Below are 22975 nucleotides of genomic sequence, written 5' to 3' on the forward strand. Positions count from 1 at the left end.
AATGTGTGTTCAGCATAAATGAGTACACCCCCATAGAATACTGAGTACTAGAACAAATTCCACAATTTTATCAACACCCAGTTCCATAGAAAAAATTTTTTAACCCATAACATGAAAGTTAGGTATATAACTTTCATTACAAAATCTTCAGTTTTATTCAAATTGCTTGATGCAAAAATAAGTACACCCCACATAAAAAGCTGCTACATGTAGTATTCTGTATAACCTTCACCGAATCTTCTGGGCCTAGAATGAACACGGTGGTGACATAGTACATCATCTATCTTTATCCAATCTTCAGAACAAGCTCTTTTTGGGGCCTGGATGCCGGATGGAGAATGATGACCCCCTTGTGTCTTCAGAATTCCCAATAGGTGTACGGAGGTGTTCAGATTAGGAGACACTTGTGGGGTGTCACGGTGACGGGCGCCATTGATCTGCCGGCGGGCTGCTTTGAATCTCCCGCAGTTGACGAGATGGACTTCAAGAAAATGGCCACGGCGCGTGCGCAGATCAATGTGATGGACTTCAAGAAAATGGCCGCCTAGTCCTATCTGCCCACGTACCGCCTCCGCTGCCATTTTCTTGAAGTCGATCTCATCAACTGGGGGAGATTCAAAGAGCCCACAGATCAATGACACTCACCGCTGTGACACCCCATGACACCCCATGAGCTTTGCCGACCATGCACCACCACTGCTGCCCCGGTAAGCCATATACGGTTTGTAAGACGCACCACCATTTTTTTCCCCAGTTTTGGGGGAAAAAAGTACATCTTCAAACCGGAAGATTTATCTGCGTCTACGTCATGCACACACGCCGGCACTGAGGTCCTGCGCAGGCGCACTTTGATCTGCCCTGCTCATGGCAGATCAAATTATTGTAGTGCGCCTGTGCAGGACCTCAGTGTCGGCGCGTGTGTATAACGTAGACGCGTCATGCACCGCGGCTTCATAATAAGGAAGACCAAGATGGCCGAAAGCGGAGGCGCCGGTCTCGGAGAACGGCGCCACCCATCCGATTGTTGTACACCGGAGTGACCCCTTTTAGGTGAGTACTATAAAGTGTTTTTTATGTTATACCCAGTGGCCTGGGCTCATATATACAGCATGTTAGAATGCTGTATATAAGAACCCAGTGGTGGTGGCCGCAGCTTATAGGGCAAAAAACTGGTGACAGGTTCCCTTTAAGGCCTGTAGGAGAAGAGCTTCACACTGCTGGACTTCCTTGATCTGTAAGGACTTTCATTCTGTTTGTGATCAGTGTACCTTTATCCTGGACTCAATCTGTACAGGTTGTGTCCTGGACTTGAGCACGACTTTGTCAGCCCTGGGAGGTACACTGATAACCATTTATTTGCTGTGCGCACTCCTGCTTGCTATTCTGGACATTCACTCCTGCACCTTATACTGGACATACACGTATAGTGTGGTGAGCACTCCTGCATATTACTTGTGGACATTCACGTTTTAATGTCAGTCGCACTCCTGCATATTATTTCCAGAGTTTCACGCATTCATGCGGGTCATCTATTATTTCTGGACATTCATTTATTTGTGCTGGTTCCACTTGCATTTAATTGGTAGTTGCAACTGTTATACTCTGTTTCTACTCTGTATGTTTATTATACAAAGTATTTACCCTACCGTTGTCTCAGATTCATTATATTCCACGCTATCAGATTCCAGAGTATCTACATGGACATGAATGTTACTAGAGATTCAGTGAAATCCTCACCATGATCTTGGGTGGAATAAAGTCGTCTCCTTCGCAGGACAGGACTTCCATTTCTCTTTCCGCCTCCCAGTTCAGGTCCTCACATTCTTCGTCCAGAGCGGTGCAGGAGCCCTGCAAATCATGGCCTGGGGGGGTATAAGATGGCACTGCTCAGTGGAGGAGGCGCTGTGGGACACCATGCTTCTGTGCCCCCAGGTTTCATCTCGATCCTCACAGTAGACCCCACTGCTAACATCTGTCTGATACTCACTTTCTCTGGAGTCGTGAATGGAGTCGGCTTTCACTGGGGTCGGGTCGCTCCAGGACCGGCTGAAGCTTCTTTCTCTGCGATCGGCGAAGGCTAAAAATCAAACACAGCGGAGACATGACCTAAATGATACAAAATCATCCTAATATCCCCAAATGATCCATCTCACATATCGTTGGCACGGCACTGATGCCAATGAATCTAGTGAGATCCATTTAGGCACAAAGTCGCATCCATTGCTCATAGGTAGGGTTGAGAAGACCCGGATCTGCAAAATCCGGATCCGCACGGTTCGAGGAGCCGATCCGAGTCCGACCAGTACCCGGGATTCGGGGTGCTCTCTCTCTCACACTCTCACTCTCTCTCTCTCACACTCTCACACTCTCTCTCTCTCTCTCTCATTCTCTCTCTCTCATTCTCTCTCTCTCATTCTCTCTCTCTCTCTCATTCTCTCTCATTCTCTCTCACTCTCTCTCTCTCTCACACTCTCTCACACTCTCTCTCTCTCACTCTCTCCCCCTCTCACTCTCACACTCTCACTCTCTCTCACTCTCATTCTCTCTCTCTCTCCTCTCTCTCTCTCTTTCTCTCTCTCTCTCATTCTCTCTCTCATTCTCTCTCTCTCATTCTCTCTCTCTCTCATTCTCTCTCACACTCTCTCACACTCTCTCTCTCTCACTCTCTCTCTCTCATTCTCTCTCTCTCTCTCTCATTCTCTCTCTCTCTCATTCTCTCTCTCTCTCATTCTCTCTCTCTCTCATTCTCTCTCTCTCTCATTCTCTCTCTCTCTCACTCTCATTCTCTCTCTCTCTCACTCACACTCTCTCACACTCACACTCTCTCACTCTCTCTCCCTCTCTCTCTCTCTCTCATTCTCTCTCTCTCATTCTCTCATTCTCTCTCTCTCTCTCTCATTCTCTCTCTCATTCTCTCTCTCTCATTCTCTCTCTCTCATTCTCTCATTCTCTCTCTCTCTCATTCTCTCTCTCTCATTCTCTCTCTCTCATTCTCTCTCTCTCTCATTCTCTCTCTCTCTCATTCTCTCTCTCTCTCATTCTCTCTCTCTCATTCTCTCTCTCTCTCATTCTCTCTCTCATTCTCTCTCTCTCATTCTCTCATTCTCTCTCTCTCTCTCATTCTCTCTCTCTGATTCTCTCTCTCTCATTCTCTCTCTCTCATTCAAATTCAAATTCAAATTCAAATTCAAATTCAAATATGCTTTATTGGCAGGACCAAAATGCAGTTAGTGTTGCCAAAGCAAGAGAAATACAGTAAGTGTGGTGGGAGGGGATCAGGGTTATGGGGAGTTGGGAGGCACAATTTGGGCTCTGACAGTCCATTTAGGGGTCTTAGGTTCCCCTCAGCTTATGACATGTGGTGACATATTGGGCGGCGATCTCCACCATTGATTCCTCTTCCCCCAGTAGGTTGCGGAGTTTCATGTCCTCATCCATGGATGGAAAGCCCGGGCTATGGGTGGTAAATTTCTGGAAGTGGGAGCCCCTCACTGCTGAGTATTTGTCACAGTGCAGTAGGAAATGCGTCTCGTCCTCCAGAGCCCCCTGCTGGCAGTGGTGGCACAGTCTGTTCTCCCGCGGCTTGTATGTCTGTCGGTGCCGCCCTGTTTCCACCTCTAGGCTGTGGGCACTCAGTCTGTACAGACTCAGGGTCTGCCTGTCTTTGGGGTGGCGTAGCCTTTCCAGATATGGGGCCAGAGTGTAGTCCCTCCGCAGTGACCGGTAGATGGTGAGTTTCTGGGAGTTCTCTAATTCACTCTTCCAGTCCTCTATGTATTGCATCTTGCGGCTCTCTGAGATCTCTTTTATTTGGGCTTTTGTCAGGGTGTGTTGCTGACTTTGGTTGCCGCAGTTCTTGGCTTGCTCTGGGCTCCGGCTCAGCAGGGCTTTATGATGGTAGGAGCTGGGGTTGCTGTTCTGTATGTGTGCCTGGTGTGATAGCGCCCTCTTGTGTATAGTGAACCATAAGGGGAATCGGCCCAGCTCTGCCCGACAGGCTATGTTTGAGGTGCTGCGATGGACTTGGAGGAGATATTTACAGAACTCCATGTGGAAGACTTCGGTAGGGCTGGAATCCCACTTTGTGTGGTCTGGGTAGGTCACTGGGCCCCACACCTCGCTGCCATATAGCAGTATAGGGGTGATGACGCTGTCAAATATCTTGAGCCAGACTCTCACAGGTGGTTTGAGGTGGTACAGTTGTCTTCTGATGGCATAGAAGGTTCTGCATGCTTTTCCTTTCAGGGCTTCTGCTGCTTGCTTGAGGCTCCCGTTATTGCTTAGCTCCAGACCGAGGTAGGTATAGCTGCTGGTTTTCTCCAGCGTGGAGCCATTTAATGTGAAGGAGGGAGTGTTTATTTTGTTCTGGTTCCTCTTCTGAAACACCATGACTTTGGTCTTCTTTTGGTTGATGGGAAGCGCCCATGTGGTGCTGAATGTTTCCAGCACTGCCAGGCTATCTTGGAGGCCTTTCTCTCTCTCATTCTCTCTCTCTCTCATTCTCTCTCTTTCTCTCTCACTCACACTCTCTCACACTCTCTCTCCCTCTCTCTCTCTCTCTCATTCTCTCTCTCTCTCTCATTCTCTCATTCTCTCTCTCTCTCATTCTCTCTCTCTCTCTCATTCTCTCTCTCTCATTCTCTCATTCTCTCTCTCTCTCTCATTCTCTCTCTCTCTCATTCTCTCTCTCATTCTCTCTCTCTCTCTCTCTCTCATTCTCTCTCTCTCTCATTCTCTCTCTCTCTCATTCTCTCTCTCTCTTTCTCTCTCTCTTTCTCTCTCTCTCTCTCTCTCATTCTCTCTCTCATTCTCTCTCTCATTCTCTCTCTCATTCTCTCTCTCTCATTCTCTCTCATTCTCTCTCATTCTCTCTCTCTCTCTCATTCTCGCTCTCTCATTCTCTCTCTCTCTCATTCTCTCTCTCTTATTCTCTCTCTCTTTCTCTCTCTCTCTCACTCACTCTCACTCTCTCTCACTCTCATTCTCTCTCTCACACTCTCTCTCTCTCTCATTCTCTCTCACTCTCTCTCATACTCTCTCTCTCACTCTCTCTCTCACTCTCTCTCATACTCTCTCTCTCACTCTCTCTCATACTCTCTCTCACTCTCCCTCACTCTCTCTCACTCTCCCTCACTCACTCTCTCTCTCTCTCCCCGGATCCGACTCCCCATTGATTTACATAGGCGTGGATTCCGGATCGGATCCGGACTTCGGCGGCAACCCGATCCAGATCCGTTGGACACGGATTATGGCCGATCCGCTCAACTCTACTCATAGGCTTTCATTATAAAAACACATCCGGCGCAGTTTTTATACTTTTCTCTCTGGAAACCTTCCATGCTTCACAAAAAAAGGGATATCAGCCCAGCTGAGGCCGAAAGTGGCTTGTTTGGCTTTTCTAGGGTAATTTGAAGCCCATGGGTATATTTGGCATTGGCACTAGAAGCGTTCCTGTCGCTCGTGACTAAAATAAGGGGTCAGCTGGAAATCTAGCCGACCTCACGAATATGAGTTGCTTACGTTTCCAGCAAATGCGTTTAGTCTACGCTGATGAACAAGTGGGAATTCCTAAATGAAAATCCATAAATACACCTAAAGGACCCATCGGAGGGCAATCTCACTCAACATTCAGGCCAGGTTCTTACTTTGAGCCTTCATCCTCCGGCTTCCCACCATCCGTAAGTGTTTGCGGAAATTCCTGCGGGACAAGAACAGAAGAAAAACCTAAGCAAGAAATAAAATGAGTCTGGATAGCGCGGACGAAATTAGTTTATTAAGCTGCTCCTCGCTGCGGGGGCTCGATTAAAGGCCGGAAGACGAGCGCAAAGCTTCAGAAGAGCAGAGATCACAAAAACGTTCTGTCCCAGAGCTCTGCAAACGCCGGTGCTTTTAACAATTGTATAGTGGAAGCGTCAGCACCCATTAATATCTACAGCCGGTAGATTAGGGCATTGGTTCAATGTAAAGAAGCGCCCCGGGCTCTTAAAGGGGGGAACTTATCTAAGAATCAGAGAACGTCAAAGACAATCAAGTCCTCGTGCTGCAACCTCTGCCTCTAAACTAGGCTTAATTCTGTGTCTTAGTTTGGCCTTGAAAGTTGTTTTAAATCTGTAGTTTATGTTGTGTCCGAATTTTTCATATAGTCCCCTATTAAATTTTGGTCTGGCGGCGTCCAATGCAGGCCAGCTGTATAATCCATCCATGTGTATGTAGATAGAGAACCACTCAGTGCCATGGAGTCCTGGAGGATACAATGTCTTATACCAGGTGAGCGTATTAGATTCCTGACCAGTCATTTATTAAGGGGAATAAACAAAACTAACATTCAGGATAGAGTGATGATCTCACACTAAGTATAGCAGAAGTCATCACTGCTATGATCAGTAGGGGTATGTTCTTCTTCTCCAGCTCATTGTCACAGGTGGTCATGTGGTTTCTGGCAATAGAAGGTCACAGTGTTTGGCTGAGGAAAATCCTCCCTGACTTTCTATTGTTCCTGCTGTTAGTATTCAATGTAGTAGGTAGCTTTCCATCTCTCCCCATTTAGGACCCAGCAGAAGCTCTTCTTCCATCCAGCTGCTGATTATCAGTATTATCTTTGTGCTTAAAGGGAACCTGTCACCAGTTTTTCGGCCTATAAGCTGCGGCCACCACCAGTGGGCTCTTCTATACAGCATTCTAACATGCTTTATATAAGAGCCCAGGCCGCTGTGTAGAACATAAAAAAACCCCACTTTATAATACTCACCTAACGGTCGCGCTACGGTGGAGTTGGGCCATATGGGCATCTCCGTTGTCCGTTGCCAGCGCCTCCTCTTTCGGCCATCTTCGTCCTCCTTCTGAAGCTTGTGTGCATGACGCGGCTACGTCATACACACTCGCCGGTCTCGCACAGGCGCACTACAATACTTTGATCTGCCTTGCTCAGGACAGATCAAAGTGCGCCTGCGCAGGACTCAATACTGGCCTGTGTGTATGACGTAGGACGCGTCATGCACACAGGCTTCAGAAGGAGGAAGACCAAGATGGTCGAAAGAGGAGGCGCCGGTCTTAGAGAACGGCAGCACCCATCTGACTGTTGTGCACCGCAGCGACCTTCTAGGTGAGTATTATGGTGTTTTTTATGTTCTACACAGCGGCCTGGGCTCTTATATACAGCATGTTAGAATACTGTATATAAGAGCCTGGTGGTGGCCGCAGCTTATAGGCCGAAAAACTGGTGACAGATTCCTTTTAAACCCCAAATTCCCTGGACTGGTACTGGTGATATTATTCAGTTCATTCAAGCTTAGGTTGGAAGCAGGTGGCTTGTACTCCTCTGTGGTATCGTGGCTGAAGCTTTGCTGAACTTCTACCTGTTTCATCTGTGGATAAGTAGTTCATGCTTTTTCCCCTCATGTGTCCTCCTTGTGTCTTCTATAGTGTTTAGTGGGGTTGTCGAAGAGCTCATCCCACCCGTTCCCTATTTAGGGTCCAGCAGTAGAAATACCTACGGTCAGGTATCCGGCTCGGCGCATATGTGCGGAACCTATCTAGGGCGGTGAGGAACCCCAGGGCCCAGCAGTAGGGATACCTAGGGTCAGGTATCCAGCTAGGCGCATAGGTGCGGAACCTATCTAGGGTGGTGAGGGACCCCAGGGCCCAGCAGTAGGGATACCTAGGGTCAGGTATCCAGCTAGGCGCATAGGTGCGGAACCTATCTAGGGTGGTGAGGGACCCCAGGGTCCAGCAGTAGGGATACCTAGGGTCAGGTATCCAGCTAGGCGCATAGGTGTGGAACCTATCTAGGGTGGTGAGGGACCCCAGGGTCCAGCACTAGAGATACCTAGGATCAGGTATCCGGCTTGGCGCATAGGTGTGGAACCTATGTAGGATGGTGAGGGAACCCAGGGCCCGGCAGTAGGGATATCTAGGATCAGGTATCCGGCTTGGCGCATAGGTGTGGAACCTATGTAGGATGGTGAGGGAACCCAGGGCCCGGCAGTAGGGATACCTAGGATCAGGTATCCGGCTTGGCGCATAGGTGTGGAACCTATGTAGGGTGGCGAGGGACCAGCAGTAGGTCATGGGTCACCATCTCCCCCTCCCTAGACGCAGCAGTCCCCCCCTTACGCTCCTTGCTTGGTACGTCCCCGTGCCTAGCGTGACACTCACACACAGTTGGAGTCAGTAGAGATCTCCCACTGCTATGACTAGTAGGGGTATATTTTAGGTTTCCAGCTTACGGTGAGGACTGTAACAGTCACTGTGGATCCCTGACATTGAGAACAGTAGGACTCCTCACCCACTGCTATGACTAATAGGGGTAACACAGCCCACATAAACCAGAGTAGATGTCACCAAAGGTCACCGGGTGCTGTGGCCATTAGGGGTATAGTCTCCCTTTTCTGATCACATTGAGCCCCGTCGTAGTCACCAGTAATCCCCCACAGCTATGGCTACTGGGGGTCTATTCTCCCTTTCAGCGTTTTCACTGGACGCCATATCTTGAGTGTGTCCATGTCTTATACTGGGGACTGGGGAAGATAACGGCATCCAGGACTGTGAATTATAGGGTCACTCCGAGCCCCGAATTCAGTTCCACTATGTATTGTCCTTTATAGCATTCTACTTTGAGATGAGAACTTGTCAATGCAATTCTTGGTGGTCGTCTCCAAGAGGTATCTGTTTTAGGGACTAAAAGTCCCAGCATGGAGTGACGCGCCACTGTCAGGTCTGTAAGAGATGAAGCTCCGCGTTCATTCTCTCGGCAGCGAGGCCCCGACTTGCCGCCTCGTCACGGAGGACGCAGAATGAAGCAGCTGCCATGTTGAAGGCTCTGCTACACTGACACATGGCAGCTCTGTGATTAGGGCTCCGCTCCGTGGGTGTCCTAAATGGAGGCATTTACATCTTATTATTCTGAAGGAAACAGCAGGGAGATTTTCCACATGATCACTCTCTTAGAAAACACTGAGAGCAATGACAGGAAGATGAACCGGTTCTGTAATGCGCAGGCACTTGACAAATCTGCGTTTACGGGGGAAACGGCTCTGAAGATAATAATGGAAAGGAAAGGGAGGACAGGCAGGGGAATAGTTCTATCATACAACATAAAATAACAATAGTGCATTTTTTTCTGCATTTTAGTAGGTATAATGCACCTTTCAATTGTTTATATGCACTCGAGTGTCATATCACTACTCCACCAGCAGGGGGCACTTGCAGTTGGAGTACAGCTTCTTTTCAGTGTCAAGCGAATACGGGTACATGAATCTTAGGGCACTTTCACACTTGCGTTGTTTTCCTTTCGTCACAATCCGCCCTTTTGGAAAACAGCGGAATCCGTTAACGGATTCCGATGTTTCCCATAGACTTGTATGGATGACGGATTGTGCCAAAAGAACCAGAGTTGCTTCCGCTGGGCGACGCTGCGTTGCTTCCGCCCCAGCGGGAGGAACGCAGCATGTAATGTTTTTTTGAGCAGTGGAATCCTTAGGATTTCACTGCGCATGCTCTCTCTGGCTCCCTGCACCCGTAACCAAGGTAAATATCGGGTAACCACGCAAAGTGCTTTACCTGATATTTACCCTGGCCACGTGTGCAGGGAGCCCGACACTTCCCCACTCGGCTCCGTCCCCTCCCGCACTCCACTCCGCATGTATACATATATACACACACACACACACACACACAGCTGTCCTCAGTGCCATGGCCCTGCGCCCCCCGCACACATTCTCAGCGGCCGAGCGATCAGCTGATGACCCGGCGCTGGGAGCGATCAGCTGATGACCCGGCGCTGGGAGCGATCAGCTGATGACCCGGCGCTGGGAGCAATCAGCTGATGACCCGGCGCTGGGAGCGATCAGCTGATGACCCGGCGCTGGGAGCGATCAGCTGATGACCCGGCGCTGGGAGCGATCAGCTGATGACCCGGCGCTGGGAGCGATCAGCTGATCACCCGGCGCTGGGAGCGATCAGCTGATGACCCGGCGCTGGGAGCGATCAGCTGATGACCCGGCGCTGGGAGCGATCAGCTGATGACCCGGCGCTGGGAGCGATCAGCTGATGACCCGGCGCTGGGAGCGATCAGCTGATGACCCGGCGCTGGGAGCGATCAGCTGATGACCCGGCGCTGGGAGCGATCAGCTGATGACCCGGCGCTGGGAGCGATCAGCTGATCACCCGGCGCTGGGAGTGATCAGTTTACCCCCCCCCCCCCCGTGCTGGGAGCGATCAGCTGATCACCCTGCGGCCGGCTGCTGGGAGCGATCAGCTGATCACCTGGCGGCCGGCTGCTGGGAGCGATCAGCTGATCGTTCACAACAGTCTGCCGCCGGTGAAACTGTGTAAAAATAAAACAAAAAAAAGGCTGATTCCGTTGTTTTGTACGATCCATTGCATCCGTTGTGCCACTATATGCAACACATCCGTTGCATCCGTCACACAACGCAATGTAATGGCTACCGTTCAACGCAAGTGTGAAACTAGCCTTATCCACATTGTTCCTTAATGTGATGAACCTGTATGCACAGACCCGGAAGGTTTCGGCATGCTTGCTCGAGCGTACCCTACCTCTGTATAAGAGCCGCAGAGTCATTTTCTCGCTTCCGTCTTTTCCTCTCGGCATAGCCCCGGAAGGCCCTGAGAAACCGGTTTATGTCAATAACTAAACCCATCAAAAATAAACGGAAAAGCCAAAACAGTAGCACACCATGTCCGAGTGAGGTGACAAACCACAAAAACAGACAGGACAGAGGCAAAAGCAATGCTTCTGACCACAGACAGGCGGAGGGATGGAGACAACATAGACCTGGGATCACAGCCAGACCAAAATCCAAGGGGACCGTCTGTATACACAGTGAGATGCTTCTGAGCTGTACTAAATCACCTAAATATCTGTAAGGGTTAAAAAATGTCCCCAAACTCAGACCTCAATATCCCCCTATAACGACAGCGAGCTTGTGTGTATTCCTATCCTGCGTTATGCCATTATGTCTTGTGTATACTGCAAAAGCCTAATGAAAGCTTTCTCTTGTGTGTCCTGGGGCCATGACCGGTTATTTCTGCACTTGTGATTCCCAAGTACGACGCTGGATTCTCAATACTGTAGTGATCCAGATTCACTAGAATAGGACAAGAAATTAGTAACCACTAATATATACTGCTTATGTGCAAGAATATAACTACTATAATACTGCCTCCTATATACAAGAGTATAACTACTATAATACCGCCCCCTATGTACAAGAATATAACTACTATAATACTGCCCCCTATGTACAAGAATATAACTACTATAATACTGCCCCTATATACAAGAATATAACTATAATACTGCTCCTATGTACAAGAATATAAGTACTATAATACTGCCCCCTATATACAAGAATATAACTACTATAATACTGCCCCTATATACAAGAATATAACTACTATAATACTGCCTCCTATATACAAGAGTATAACTACTATAATACCGCCCCCTATGTACAAGAATATAACTACTATAATACTGCCCCCTATGTACAAGAATATAACTACTATAATACTCCCCTATATACAAGAATATAACTACTATAATACTGCCCCCTATGTACAAGAATATAACTACTATAATACTACCCCCTATATACAAGAATATAACTACTATAATACTGCCCCCTATGTACAAGAATATAACTACTATAATACTGCTCCCTATGTACAAGAATATAACTACTATAATACTGCTCCTATGTACAAGAATATAACTACTATAATACTGCCCCCTATGTGCAAGAATATATCTACTATAATACTGCTCCTATCTACCAGAATATAATTACTATAATACTGCCCCCTATGTACAAGAATATAACTACTATAATACTGCCCCCTATGTGCAAGAATATAACTACTATAATACTGCCCCCTATGTACAAGAATATAACTACTATAATACTGCCCCTATATACAAGAATATAACTACTATAATACTGCTCCTATGTACAAGATTATAACTACTATAATACTGCCCCTATATACAAGAATATAACTACTATAATACTGCCCCCTATGTACAAGAATATAACTACTATAATACTGCCCCCTATGTACAAGAATATAACTACTATAATACTGCCCCCTATGTACAAGAATATAACTACTATAATACTGCCCCTATATACAAGAATATAACTACTATAATACTGCCCCCTATGTACAAAAATATAACTACTATAATACTACCCCCTATGTACAAGAATATAACTACTATAATACTGCCCCCTATGTACAAGAATATAACTACTATAATACTGCTCCTATGTACAAGAATATAACTACTATAATACTGCCCCCTATGTACAAGAATATAACTACTATAATACTGCCCCTATATACAAGAATATAACTACTATAATACTGCCCCCTATGTACAAGAATATAACTACTATAATACTACCCCCTATATACAAGAATATAACTACTATAATACTGCCCCCTATGTACAAGAATATAACTACTATAATACTGCTCCCTATGTACAAGAATATAACTACTATAATACTGCTCCTATGTACAAGAATATAACTACTATAATACTGCCCCCTATGTGCAAGAATATATCTACTATAATACTGCTCCTATCTACCAGAATATAATTACTATAATACTGCCCCCTATGTACAAGAATATAACTACTATAATACTGCCCCCTATGTGCAAGAATATAACTACTATAATACTGCCCCCTATGTACAAGAATATAACTACTATAATACTGCCCCTATATACAAGAATATAACTACTATAATACTACCCCCTATGTACAAGAATATAACTACTATAATACTGCCCCCTATGTACAAGAATATAACTACTATAATACTGCCCCCTATGTACAAGAATATAACTACTATAATACTGCTCCCTATGTACAAGAATATAACTACTATAATACTGCTCCTATGTACAAGAATATAACTACTATAATACTGCCCCCTATGTGCAAGAATATAACTACTATAATACTGCTCCTATCTACCAGAATATAATTACTATAATACTGCCCCCTATGCACAAGAATATAACTACTATAATACTGCCCCCTATGTGCAAGAATATAACTACTATAATACTGCCCCCTATGTACAAGAATATAACTACTATAATACTGCCCCTATATACAAGAATATAACTACTATAATACTGCCCCCTATGTACAAGAATATAACTATTATAATACTGCCCCTATGTACAAGAATATAACTACTATAATACTGCCCCCTATGTGCAAGAATATATCTACTATAATACTGCTCCTATCTACCAGAATATAATTACTATAATACTGCCCCCTATGTACAAGAATATAACTACTATAATACTGCCCCCTATGTGCAAGAATATAACTACTATAATACTGCCCCCTATGTACAAGAATATAACTACTATAATACTGCCCCTATATACAAGAATATAACTACTATAATACTGCCCCCTATGTACAAGAATATAACTACTATAATACTGCCCCCTATGTACAAGAATATAACTACTATAATACTGCTCCTATGTACAAGAATATAACTACTATAATACTGCCCCCTATGTACAAGAATATAACTACTATAATACTGCCCCTATATACAAGAATATAACTACTATAATACTGCCCCCTATGTACAAGAATATAACTACTATAATACTACCCCCTATATACAAGAATATAACTACTATAATACTGCCCCCTATGTACAAGAATATAACTACTATAATACTGCTCCCTATGTACAAGAATATAACTACTATAATACTGCTCCTATGTACAAGAATATAACTACTATAATACTGCCCCCTATGTGCAAGAATATATCTACTATAATACTGCTCCTATCTACCAGAATATAATTACTATAATACTGCCCCCTATGTACAAGAATATAACTACTATAATACTGCCCCCTATGTGCAAGAATATAACTACTATAATACTGCCCCCTATGTACAAGAATATAACTACTATAATACTGCCCCTATATACAAGAATATAACTACTATAATACTACCCCCTATGTACAAGAATATAACTACTATAATACTGCCCCCTATGTACAAGAATATAACTACTATAATACTGCCCCCTATGTACAAGAATATAACTACTATAATACTGCTCCCTATGTACAAGAATATAACTACTATAATACTGCTCCTATGTACAAGAATATAACTACTATAATACTGCCCCCTATGTGCAAGAATATAACTACTATAATACTGCTCCTATCTACCAGAATATAATTACTATAATACTGCCCCCTATGCACAAGAATATAACTACTATAATACTGCCCCCTATGTGCAAGAATATAACTACTATAATACTGCCCCCTATGTACAAGAATATAACTACTATAATACTGCCCCTATATACAAGAATATAACTACTATAATACTGCTCCTATGTACAAGATTATAACTACTATAATACTGCCCCTATATACAAGAATATAACTACTATAATACTGCCCCCTATGTACAAGAATATAACTACTATAATACTGCCCCCTATGTACAAGAATATAACTACTATAATACTGCCCCCTATGTACAAGAATATAACTACTATAATACTGCCCCCTATGTACAAGAATATAACTACTATAATACTGCCCCCTATGTACAGGAATATAACTACTATAATACTGCCCCCTATGTACAAGAATATAACTATTATAATACTGCCCCTATGTACAAGGATATAACTACTATAATACTGCTCCCTATGTACAAGAATATAACTACTATAATATTGCTCCCTATGTACAAGAATATAACTACTATAATACTGCCCCCTATGTACAGGAATATAACTACTATAATACTGCCCCCTATGTACAAGAATATAACTATTATAATACTGCCCCTATGTACAAGGATATAACTACTATAATACTGCTCCCTATGTACAAGAATATAACTACTATAATACTGCTCCTATGTGCAAGAATGTAATTACTATAATACTGCCCCCTATGTACAGGAATATAACTACTATAATACTGCCCCTATGTACAAGAATGTAACTACTATAATACTGCCCTATTTACAAGAATATAGCTACTATAATACTGCCCCTATGTACAAGGATATAACTACTATAATACTGCTCCCTATGTACAAGAATATAACTACTATAATACTGCCCCCTATGTACAAGAATATAACTACTATAATACTGCCCCCTATGTGCAAGAATATATCTACTATAATACTGCTCCTATGTACAAGAATATAACTACTATAATACTGCCCCCTATGTGCAAGAATATATCTACTATAATACTGCTCCTATCTACCAGAATATAATTACTATAATACTGCCCCCTATGCACAAGAATATAACTACTATAATACTGCCCCCTATGTGCAAGAATATAACTACTATAATACTGCCCCCTATGTACAAGAATATAACTACTATAATACTGCCCCTATATACAAGAATATAACTACTATAATACTGCCCCCTATGTACAAGATTATAACTACTATAATACTGCTCCTATGTACAAGATTATAACTACTATAATACTGCCCCTATATACAAGAATATAACTACTATAATACTGCCCCCTATGTACAAGAATATAACTACTATAATACTGCCCCCTATGTACAAGAATATAACTACTATAATACTGCTCCCTATGTACAAGAATGTAACTACTATAATACTGCCCCTATGTACAGGAATATAACTACTATAATACTGCCCCTATGTATAAGAATATAACTACTATAATACTGCCCCTATGTACAAGAATATAACTACTATAATACTGCTCCCTATGTACAAGAATATAACTACTATAATACTGCCCCTATGTATAAGAATATAACTACTATAATACTGCCCCCTATGTACAAGAATATAACTACTATAATACTGCTCCCTATGTACAAGAATATAACTACTATAATACTGCTCCTATGTATAAGAATATAACTACTATAATACTGCCCCCTATGTACAAGAATATAACTACTATAACTACTATAATACTGCCCCTATATACAAGAATATAACTACTATAATACTGCCCCCTATGTACAAGAATATAACTACTATAATACTGCCCCCTATGTACAAGAATATAACTACTATAATACTGCCCCCTATGTGCAAGAATATAACTACTATAATACTGCTCCTATCTACCAGAATATAATTACTATAATACTGCCCCCTATGCACAAGAATATAACTACTATAATACTGCCCCCTATGTACAAGAATATAACTACTATAATACTGCCCCTATATACAAGAATATAACTACTATAATACTGCTCCTATGTACAAGATTATAACTACTATAATACTGCCCCTATATACAAGAATATAACTACTATAATACTGCCCCCTATGTACAAGAATATAACTACTATAATACTGCCCCCTATGTACAAGAATATAACTACTATAATACTGCCCCCTATGTACAAGAATATAACTATTATAATACTGCCCCTATGTACAAGGATATAACTACTATAATACTGCTCCCTATGTACAAGAATATAACTACTATAATATTGCTCCCTATGTACAAGAATATAACTACTATAATACTGCCCCCTATGTACAGGAATATAACTACTATAATACTGCCCCCTATGTACAAGAATATAACTATTATAATACTGCCCCTATGTACAAGGATATAACTACTATAATACTGCTCCTTATGTACAAGAATATAACTACTATAATACTGCCCCCTATGTACAAGAATATAACTACTATAATACTGCCCCCTATGTGCAAGAATATATCTACTATAATACTGCTCCTATGTACAAGAATATAACTACTATAATACTGCCCCCTATGTGCAAGAATATATCTACTATAATACTGCTCCTATCTACCAGAATATAATTACTATAATACTGCCCCCTATGCACAAGAATATAACTACTATAATACTGCCCCCTATGTGCAAGAATATAACTACTATAATACTGCCCCCTATGTACAAGAATATAACTACTATAATACTGCCCCTATATACAAGAATATAACTACTATAATACTGCCCCCTATGTACAAGATTATAACTACTATAATACTGCTCCTATGTACAAGATTATAACTACTATAATACTGCCCCTATATACAAGAATATAACTACTATAATACTGCCCCCTATGTACAAGAATATAACTACTATAATACTGCCCCCTATGTACAAGAATATAACTACTATAATACTGCTCCCTATGTACAAGAATGTAACTACTATAATACTGCCCCTATGTACAGGAATATAACTACTATAATACTGCCCCCTATGTACAAGAATATAACTACTATAATACTGCTCCCTATGTACAAGAATATAACTACTATAATACTGCTCCTATGTATAAGAATATAACTACTATAATACTGCCCCCTATGTACAAGAATATAACTACTATAATACTGCCCCTATATACAAGAATATAACTACTATAATACTGCCCCCTATGTACAAGAATATAACTACTATAATACTGCCCCCTATGTACAAGAATATAACTACTATAATACTGCCCCCTATGTACAAGAATATAACTACTATAATACTGCCCCCTATGTACAGGAATATAACTACTATAATACTGCCCCCTATGTACAAAAATATAACTATTATAATACTGCCCCTTATGTACAAGAATATAACTATTATAATACTGCCCCTATGTACAAGGATATAACTACTATAATACTGCCCCCTATGTACAAGAATATAACTACTATAATACTGCCCCCTATGTACAGGAATATAACTACTATAATACTGCCCCCTATGTACAAGAATATAACTACTATAATACTGCTCCCTATGTACAGGAATATAACTACTATAATACTGCCCCCTATGTACAGGAATATAACTACTATAATACTGCCCCCTATGTACAGGAATATAACTACTATAATCCTGCCCCTATGTACAAGAATATAACTACTATAATACTGCCCCCTATGTACAAGAATATAACTACTATAATACTGCCCCCTATATACAAGAATATAACTACTATAATACTGCCCCCTATATACAAGAATATAACTACTATAATACTGCTCCTATGTACAAGAATATAACTACTATAACACTGCCCCCTATGTGCAAGAATATATTTACTATAATACTGCTCCTATGTACAAGATTATAACTACTATAATACTGCCCCTATATACAAGAATATAACTACTATAATACTGCCCCCTATGTACAAGAATATAACTACTATAATACTGCCCCCTATGTACAAGAATATAACTATTATAATACTGCCCCTTATGTACAAGAATATAACTATTATAATACTGCCCCTATGTACAAGGATATAACTACTATAATACTGCCCCCTATGTACAAGAATATAACTACTATAATACTGCCCCCTATGTACAGGAATATAACTACTATAATACTGCCCCCTATGTACAAGAATATAACTACTATAATACTGCTCCCTATGTACAGGAATATAACTACTATAATACTGCCCCCTATGTACAGGAATATAACTACTATAATACTGCCCCCTATGTACAGGAATATAACTACTATAATCCTGCCCCTATGTACAAGAATATAACTACTATAATACTGCCCCCTATGTACAAGAATATAACTACTATAATACTGCCCCCTATATACAAGAATATAACTACTATAATACTGCCCCCTATATACAAGAATATAACTACTATAATACTGCTCCTATGTACAAGAATATAACTACTATAACACTGCCCCCTATGTGCAAGAATATATTTACTATAATACTGCTCCTATGTACAAGATTATAACTACTATAATACTGCCCCTATATACAAGAATATAACTACTATAATACTGCCCCCTATGTACAAGAATATAACTACTATAATACTGCCCCCTATGTACAAGAATATAACTACTATAATACTGCCCCCTATGTACAAGAATATAACTATTATAATACTGCCCCTATGTACAAGGATATAACTACTATAATACTGCTCCCTATGTACAAGAATATAACTACTATAATATTGCTCCCTATGTACAAGAATATAACTACTATAATACTGCCCCCTATGTACAGGAATATAACTACTATAATACTGCCCCCTATGTACAAAAATATAACTATTATAATACTGCCCCTATGTACAAGGATATAACTACTATAATACTGCTCCCTATGTACAAGAATATAACTACTATAATACTGCCCCCTATGTACAAGAATATAACTACTATAATACTGCCCCCTATGTGCAAGAATATATCTACTATAATACTGCTCCTATGTACAAGAATATAACTACTATAATACTGCCCCCTATGTGCAAGAATATATCTACTATAATACTGCTCCTATCTACCAGAATATAATTACTATAATACTGCCCCCTATGCACAAGAATATAACTACTATAATACTGCCCCCTATGTACAAGAATATAACTATTATAATACTGCCCCTATGTACAAGGATATAACTACTATAATACTGCTCCTTATGTACAAGAATATAACTACTATAATACTGCCCCCTATGTACAAGAATATAACTACTATAATACTGCCCCCTATGTGCAAGAATATATCTACTATAATACTGCTCCTATGTACAAGAATATAACTACTATAATACTGCCCCCTATGTGCAAGAATATATCTACTATAATACTGCTCCTATCTACCAGAATATAATTACTATAATACTGCCCCCTATGCACAAGAATATAACTACTATAATACTGCCCCCTATGTGCAAGAATATAACTACTATAATACTGCCCCCTATGTACAAGAATATAACTACTATAATACTGCCCCCTATGTACAAGAATATAACTACTATAATACTGCCCCCTATGTACAAGAATATAACTACTATAATACTGCCCCCTATGTACAGGAATATAACTACTATAATACTGCCCCCTATGTACAAAAATATAACTATTATAATACTGCCCCTTATGTACAAGAATATAACTACTATAATACTGCCCCCTATGTACAGGAATATAACTACTATAATACTGCCCCCTATGTACAGGAATATAACTACTATAATCCTGCCCCTATGTACAAGAATATAACTACTATAATACTGCCCCCTATGTACAAGAATATAACTACTATAATACTGCCCCCTATATACAAGAATATAACTACTATAATACTGCCCCCTATATACAAGAATATAACTACTATAATACTGCTCCTATGTACAAGAATATAACTACTATAACACTGCCCCCTATGTGCAAGAATATAACTACTATAATACTGCTCCTATGTACAAGATTATAACTACTATAATACTGCCCCTATATACAAGAATATAACTACTATAATACTGCCCCCTATGTACAAGAATATAACTACTATAATACTGCCCCCTATGTACAAGAATATAACTACTATAATACTGCCCCCTATGTACAAGAATATAACTATTATAATACTGCCCCTATGTACAAGGATATAACTACTATAATACTGCTCCCTATGTACAAGAATATAACTACTATAATATTGCTCCCTATGTACAAGAATATAACTACTATAATACTGCCCCCTATGTACAGGAATATAACTACTATAATACTGCCCCCTATGTACAAGAATATAACTATTATAATACTGCCCCTATGTACAAGGATATAACTACTATAATACTGCTCCCTATGTACAAGAATATAACTACTATAATACTGCCCCCTATGTACAAGAATATAACTACTATAATACTGCCCCCTATGTGCAAGAATATATCTACTATAATACTGCTCCTATGTACAAGAATATAACTACTATAATACTGCCCCCTATGTGCAAGAATATATCTACTATAATACTGCTCCTATCTACCAGAATATAATTACTATAATACTGCCCCCTATGCACAAGAATATAACTACTATAATACTGCCCCCTATGTGCAAGAATATAACTACTATAATACTGCCCCCTATGTACAAGAATATAACTACTATAATACTGCCCCTATATACAAGAATATAACTACTATAATCCTGCCCCTATGTACAAGAATATAGCTACTATAATACTGCCCTCTATATACAAGAATATAACTACTATAATACTGCCCCTATGTACAAGACTATAACTGCTATAATACTGCTCCTATGTGCAAGAATGTAATTACTATAATACTGCCCCCTATGTACAGGAATATAACTACTATAATACTGCTCCCTATGTGCAAGAATGTAATTACTATAATACTGCCCCCTATGTACAAGAATATAACTACTATAATACTGCTCCCTATGTACAAGAATATAACTACTATAATACTGCTCCTATGTACAAGAATATAACTACTATAATACTGCCCCCTATGTGCAAGAATATATCTACTATAATACTGCTCCTATCTACCAGAATATAATTACTATAATACTGCCCCCTATGCACAAGAATATAACTACTATAACACTGCCCCCTATGTGCAAGAATATAACTACTATAATACTGCCCCTATGTACAAGAATATAGCTACTATAATACTGCCCTCTATATACAAGAATATAACTACTATAATACTGCCCCCTATGTACAAGACTATAACTGCTATAATACTGCTCCTATGTGCAAGAATGTAATTACTATAATACTGCCCCCTATGTACAGGAATATAACTACTATAATACTGCCCCTATGTACAAGAATGTAACTACTATAATACTGCCCTATTTACAAGAATATAGCTACTATAATACTGCCCCTATGTACAAGAATGTAACTACTATAATACTGCCCTATTTACAAGAATATAGCTACTATAATACTGCCCTCTATATACAAGAATATAACTACTATAATACTGCCCCTATGTACAAGACTATAACTGCTATAATACTGCTCCTATGTGCAAGAATGTAATTACTATAATACTGCCCTATGTACAAGAATATAGCTACTATAATACTGTCCTCTATATACAAGAATATAACTAGTATAATACTGCCCCTATGTACAAGAATATGACTACTATAATACTGCCCCCTATATACAAGAATATAACTGCTATAATACTGCCCCCATGTACAAGAATATAACTACTATAATACTGCCCCCTATATACAAGAATATAACTACTATAATACTGCCCCCTATATACAAGAATATAACTACTATAATACTGCCCCCTATGTACAAGAATATAACTACTATAATACTGCCCCTATGTACAAGAATATAACTACTATAATACTGCCCCTATGTACAAGAATATAACTACTATAATACTGCCCCTATGTACAAGAATATAACTACTATAATACTGCCCCCTATGTACAAGAATATAACTACTATAATACTGCTCCCTATGTACAGGAATATAACTACTATAATACTGCCCCCTATGTACAGGAATATAACTACTATAATACTGCCCCCTATGTACAAGAATATAACTATTATAATACTGCCCCTATGTACAAGAATATAACTAGTATAATACTGCCCCCTATATACAAGAATATAACTACTATAATACTGCCCCTATATACAAGAATATAACTACTATAATACTGCCCCTATGTACAAGAATATGACTACTATAATACTGCCTCTATGTACAAGAATATAACTACTATAATACTGCCCCCTATGTACAAGAATATAACTACTATAATACTGCCCCTATGTACAAGAATATAACTACTATAATACTGCCCCTATGTACAAGAATATAACTACTATAATACTGCCCCCTATGTACAAGAATATAACTACTATAATACTGCTCCCTATGTACAGGAATATAACTACTATAATACTGCCCCCTATGTACAGGAATATAACTACTATAATACTGCCCCCTATGTACAAGAATATAACTATTATAATACTGCCCCTATGTACAAGAATATAACTACTATAATACTGCCCCCTATATACAAGAATATAACTACTAT

General features: G+C 40.5%; 1 protein-coding gene across 3 annotated transcripts in view; it reads right to left on the minus strand.

Annotated features, from left to right (window-relative positions):
- NSMF (NMDA receptor synaptonuclear signaling and neuronal migration factor) overlaps positions 1-22975 on the minus strand; it is an 84729-nt gene that overhangs the window by 31792 nt on the left and 29962 nt on the right. For 2 of the 3 annotated variants that reach the window (XM_075324457.1, XM_075324456.1), the window contains exons 5-7: positions 5646-5698; positions 1988-2077; positions 1738-1862 (exon numbers count right to left, since the gene is read on the minus strand). In XM_075324457.1, the coding sequence (XP_075180572.1) occupies positions 1738-1862; positions 1988-2077; positions 5646-5698 (268 nt within the window). Of the gene's footprint in view, positions 1-1737; positions 1863-1987; positions 2078-5645; positions 5699-10554; positions 10624-22975 lie in introns of all 3 variants that reach the window. The other variant, XM_075324458.1, reaches the window with a different exon arrangement.

The sequence above is a fragment of the Anomaloglossus baeobatrachus genome, chromosome 9 (genome assembly GCF_048569485.1).
Source record: "Anomaloglossus baeobatrachus isolate aAnoBae1 chromosome 9, aAnoBae1.hap1, whole genome shotgun sequence".
In the NCBI taxonomy this organism is placed as follows: Eukaryota; Metazoa; Chordata; class Amphibia; order Anura; family Aromobatidae; genus Anomaloglossus; species Anomaloglossus baeobatrachus.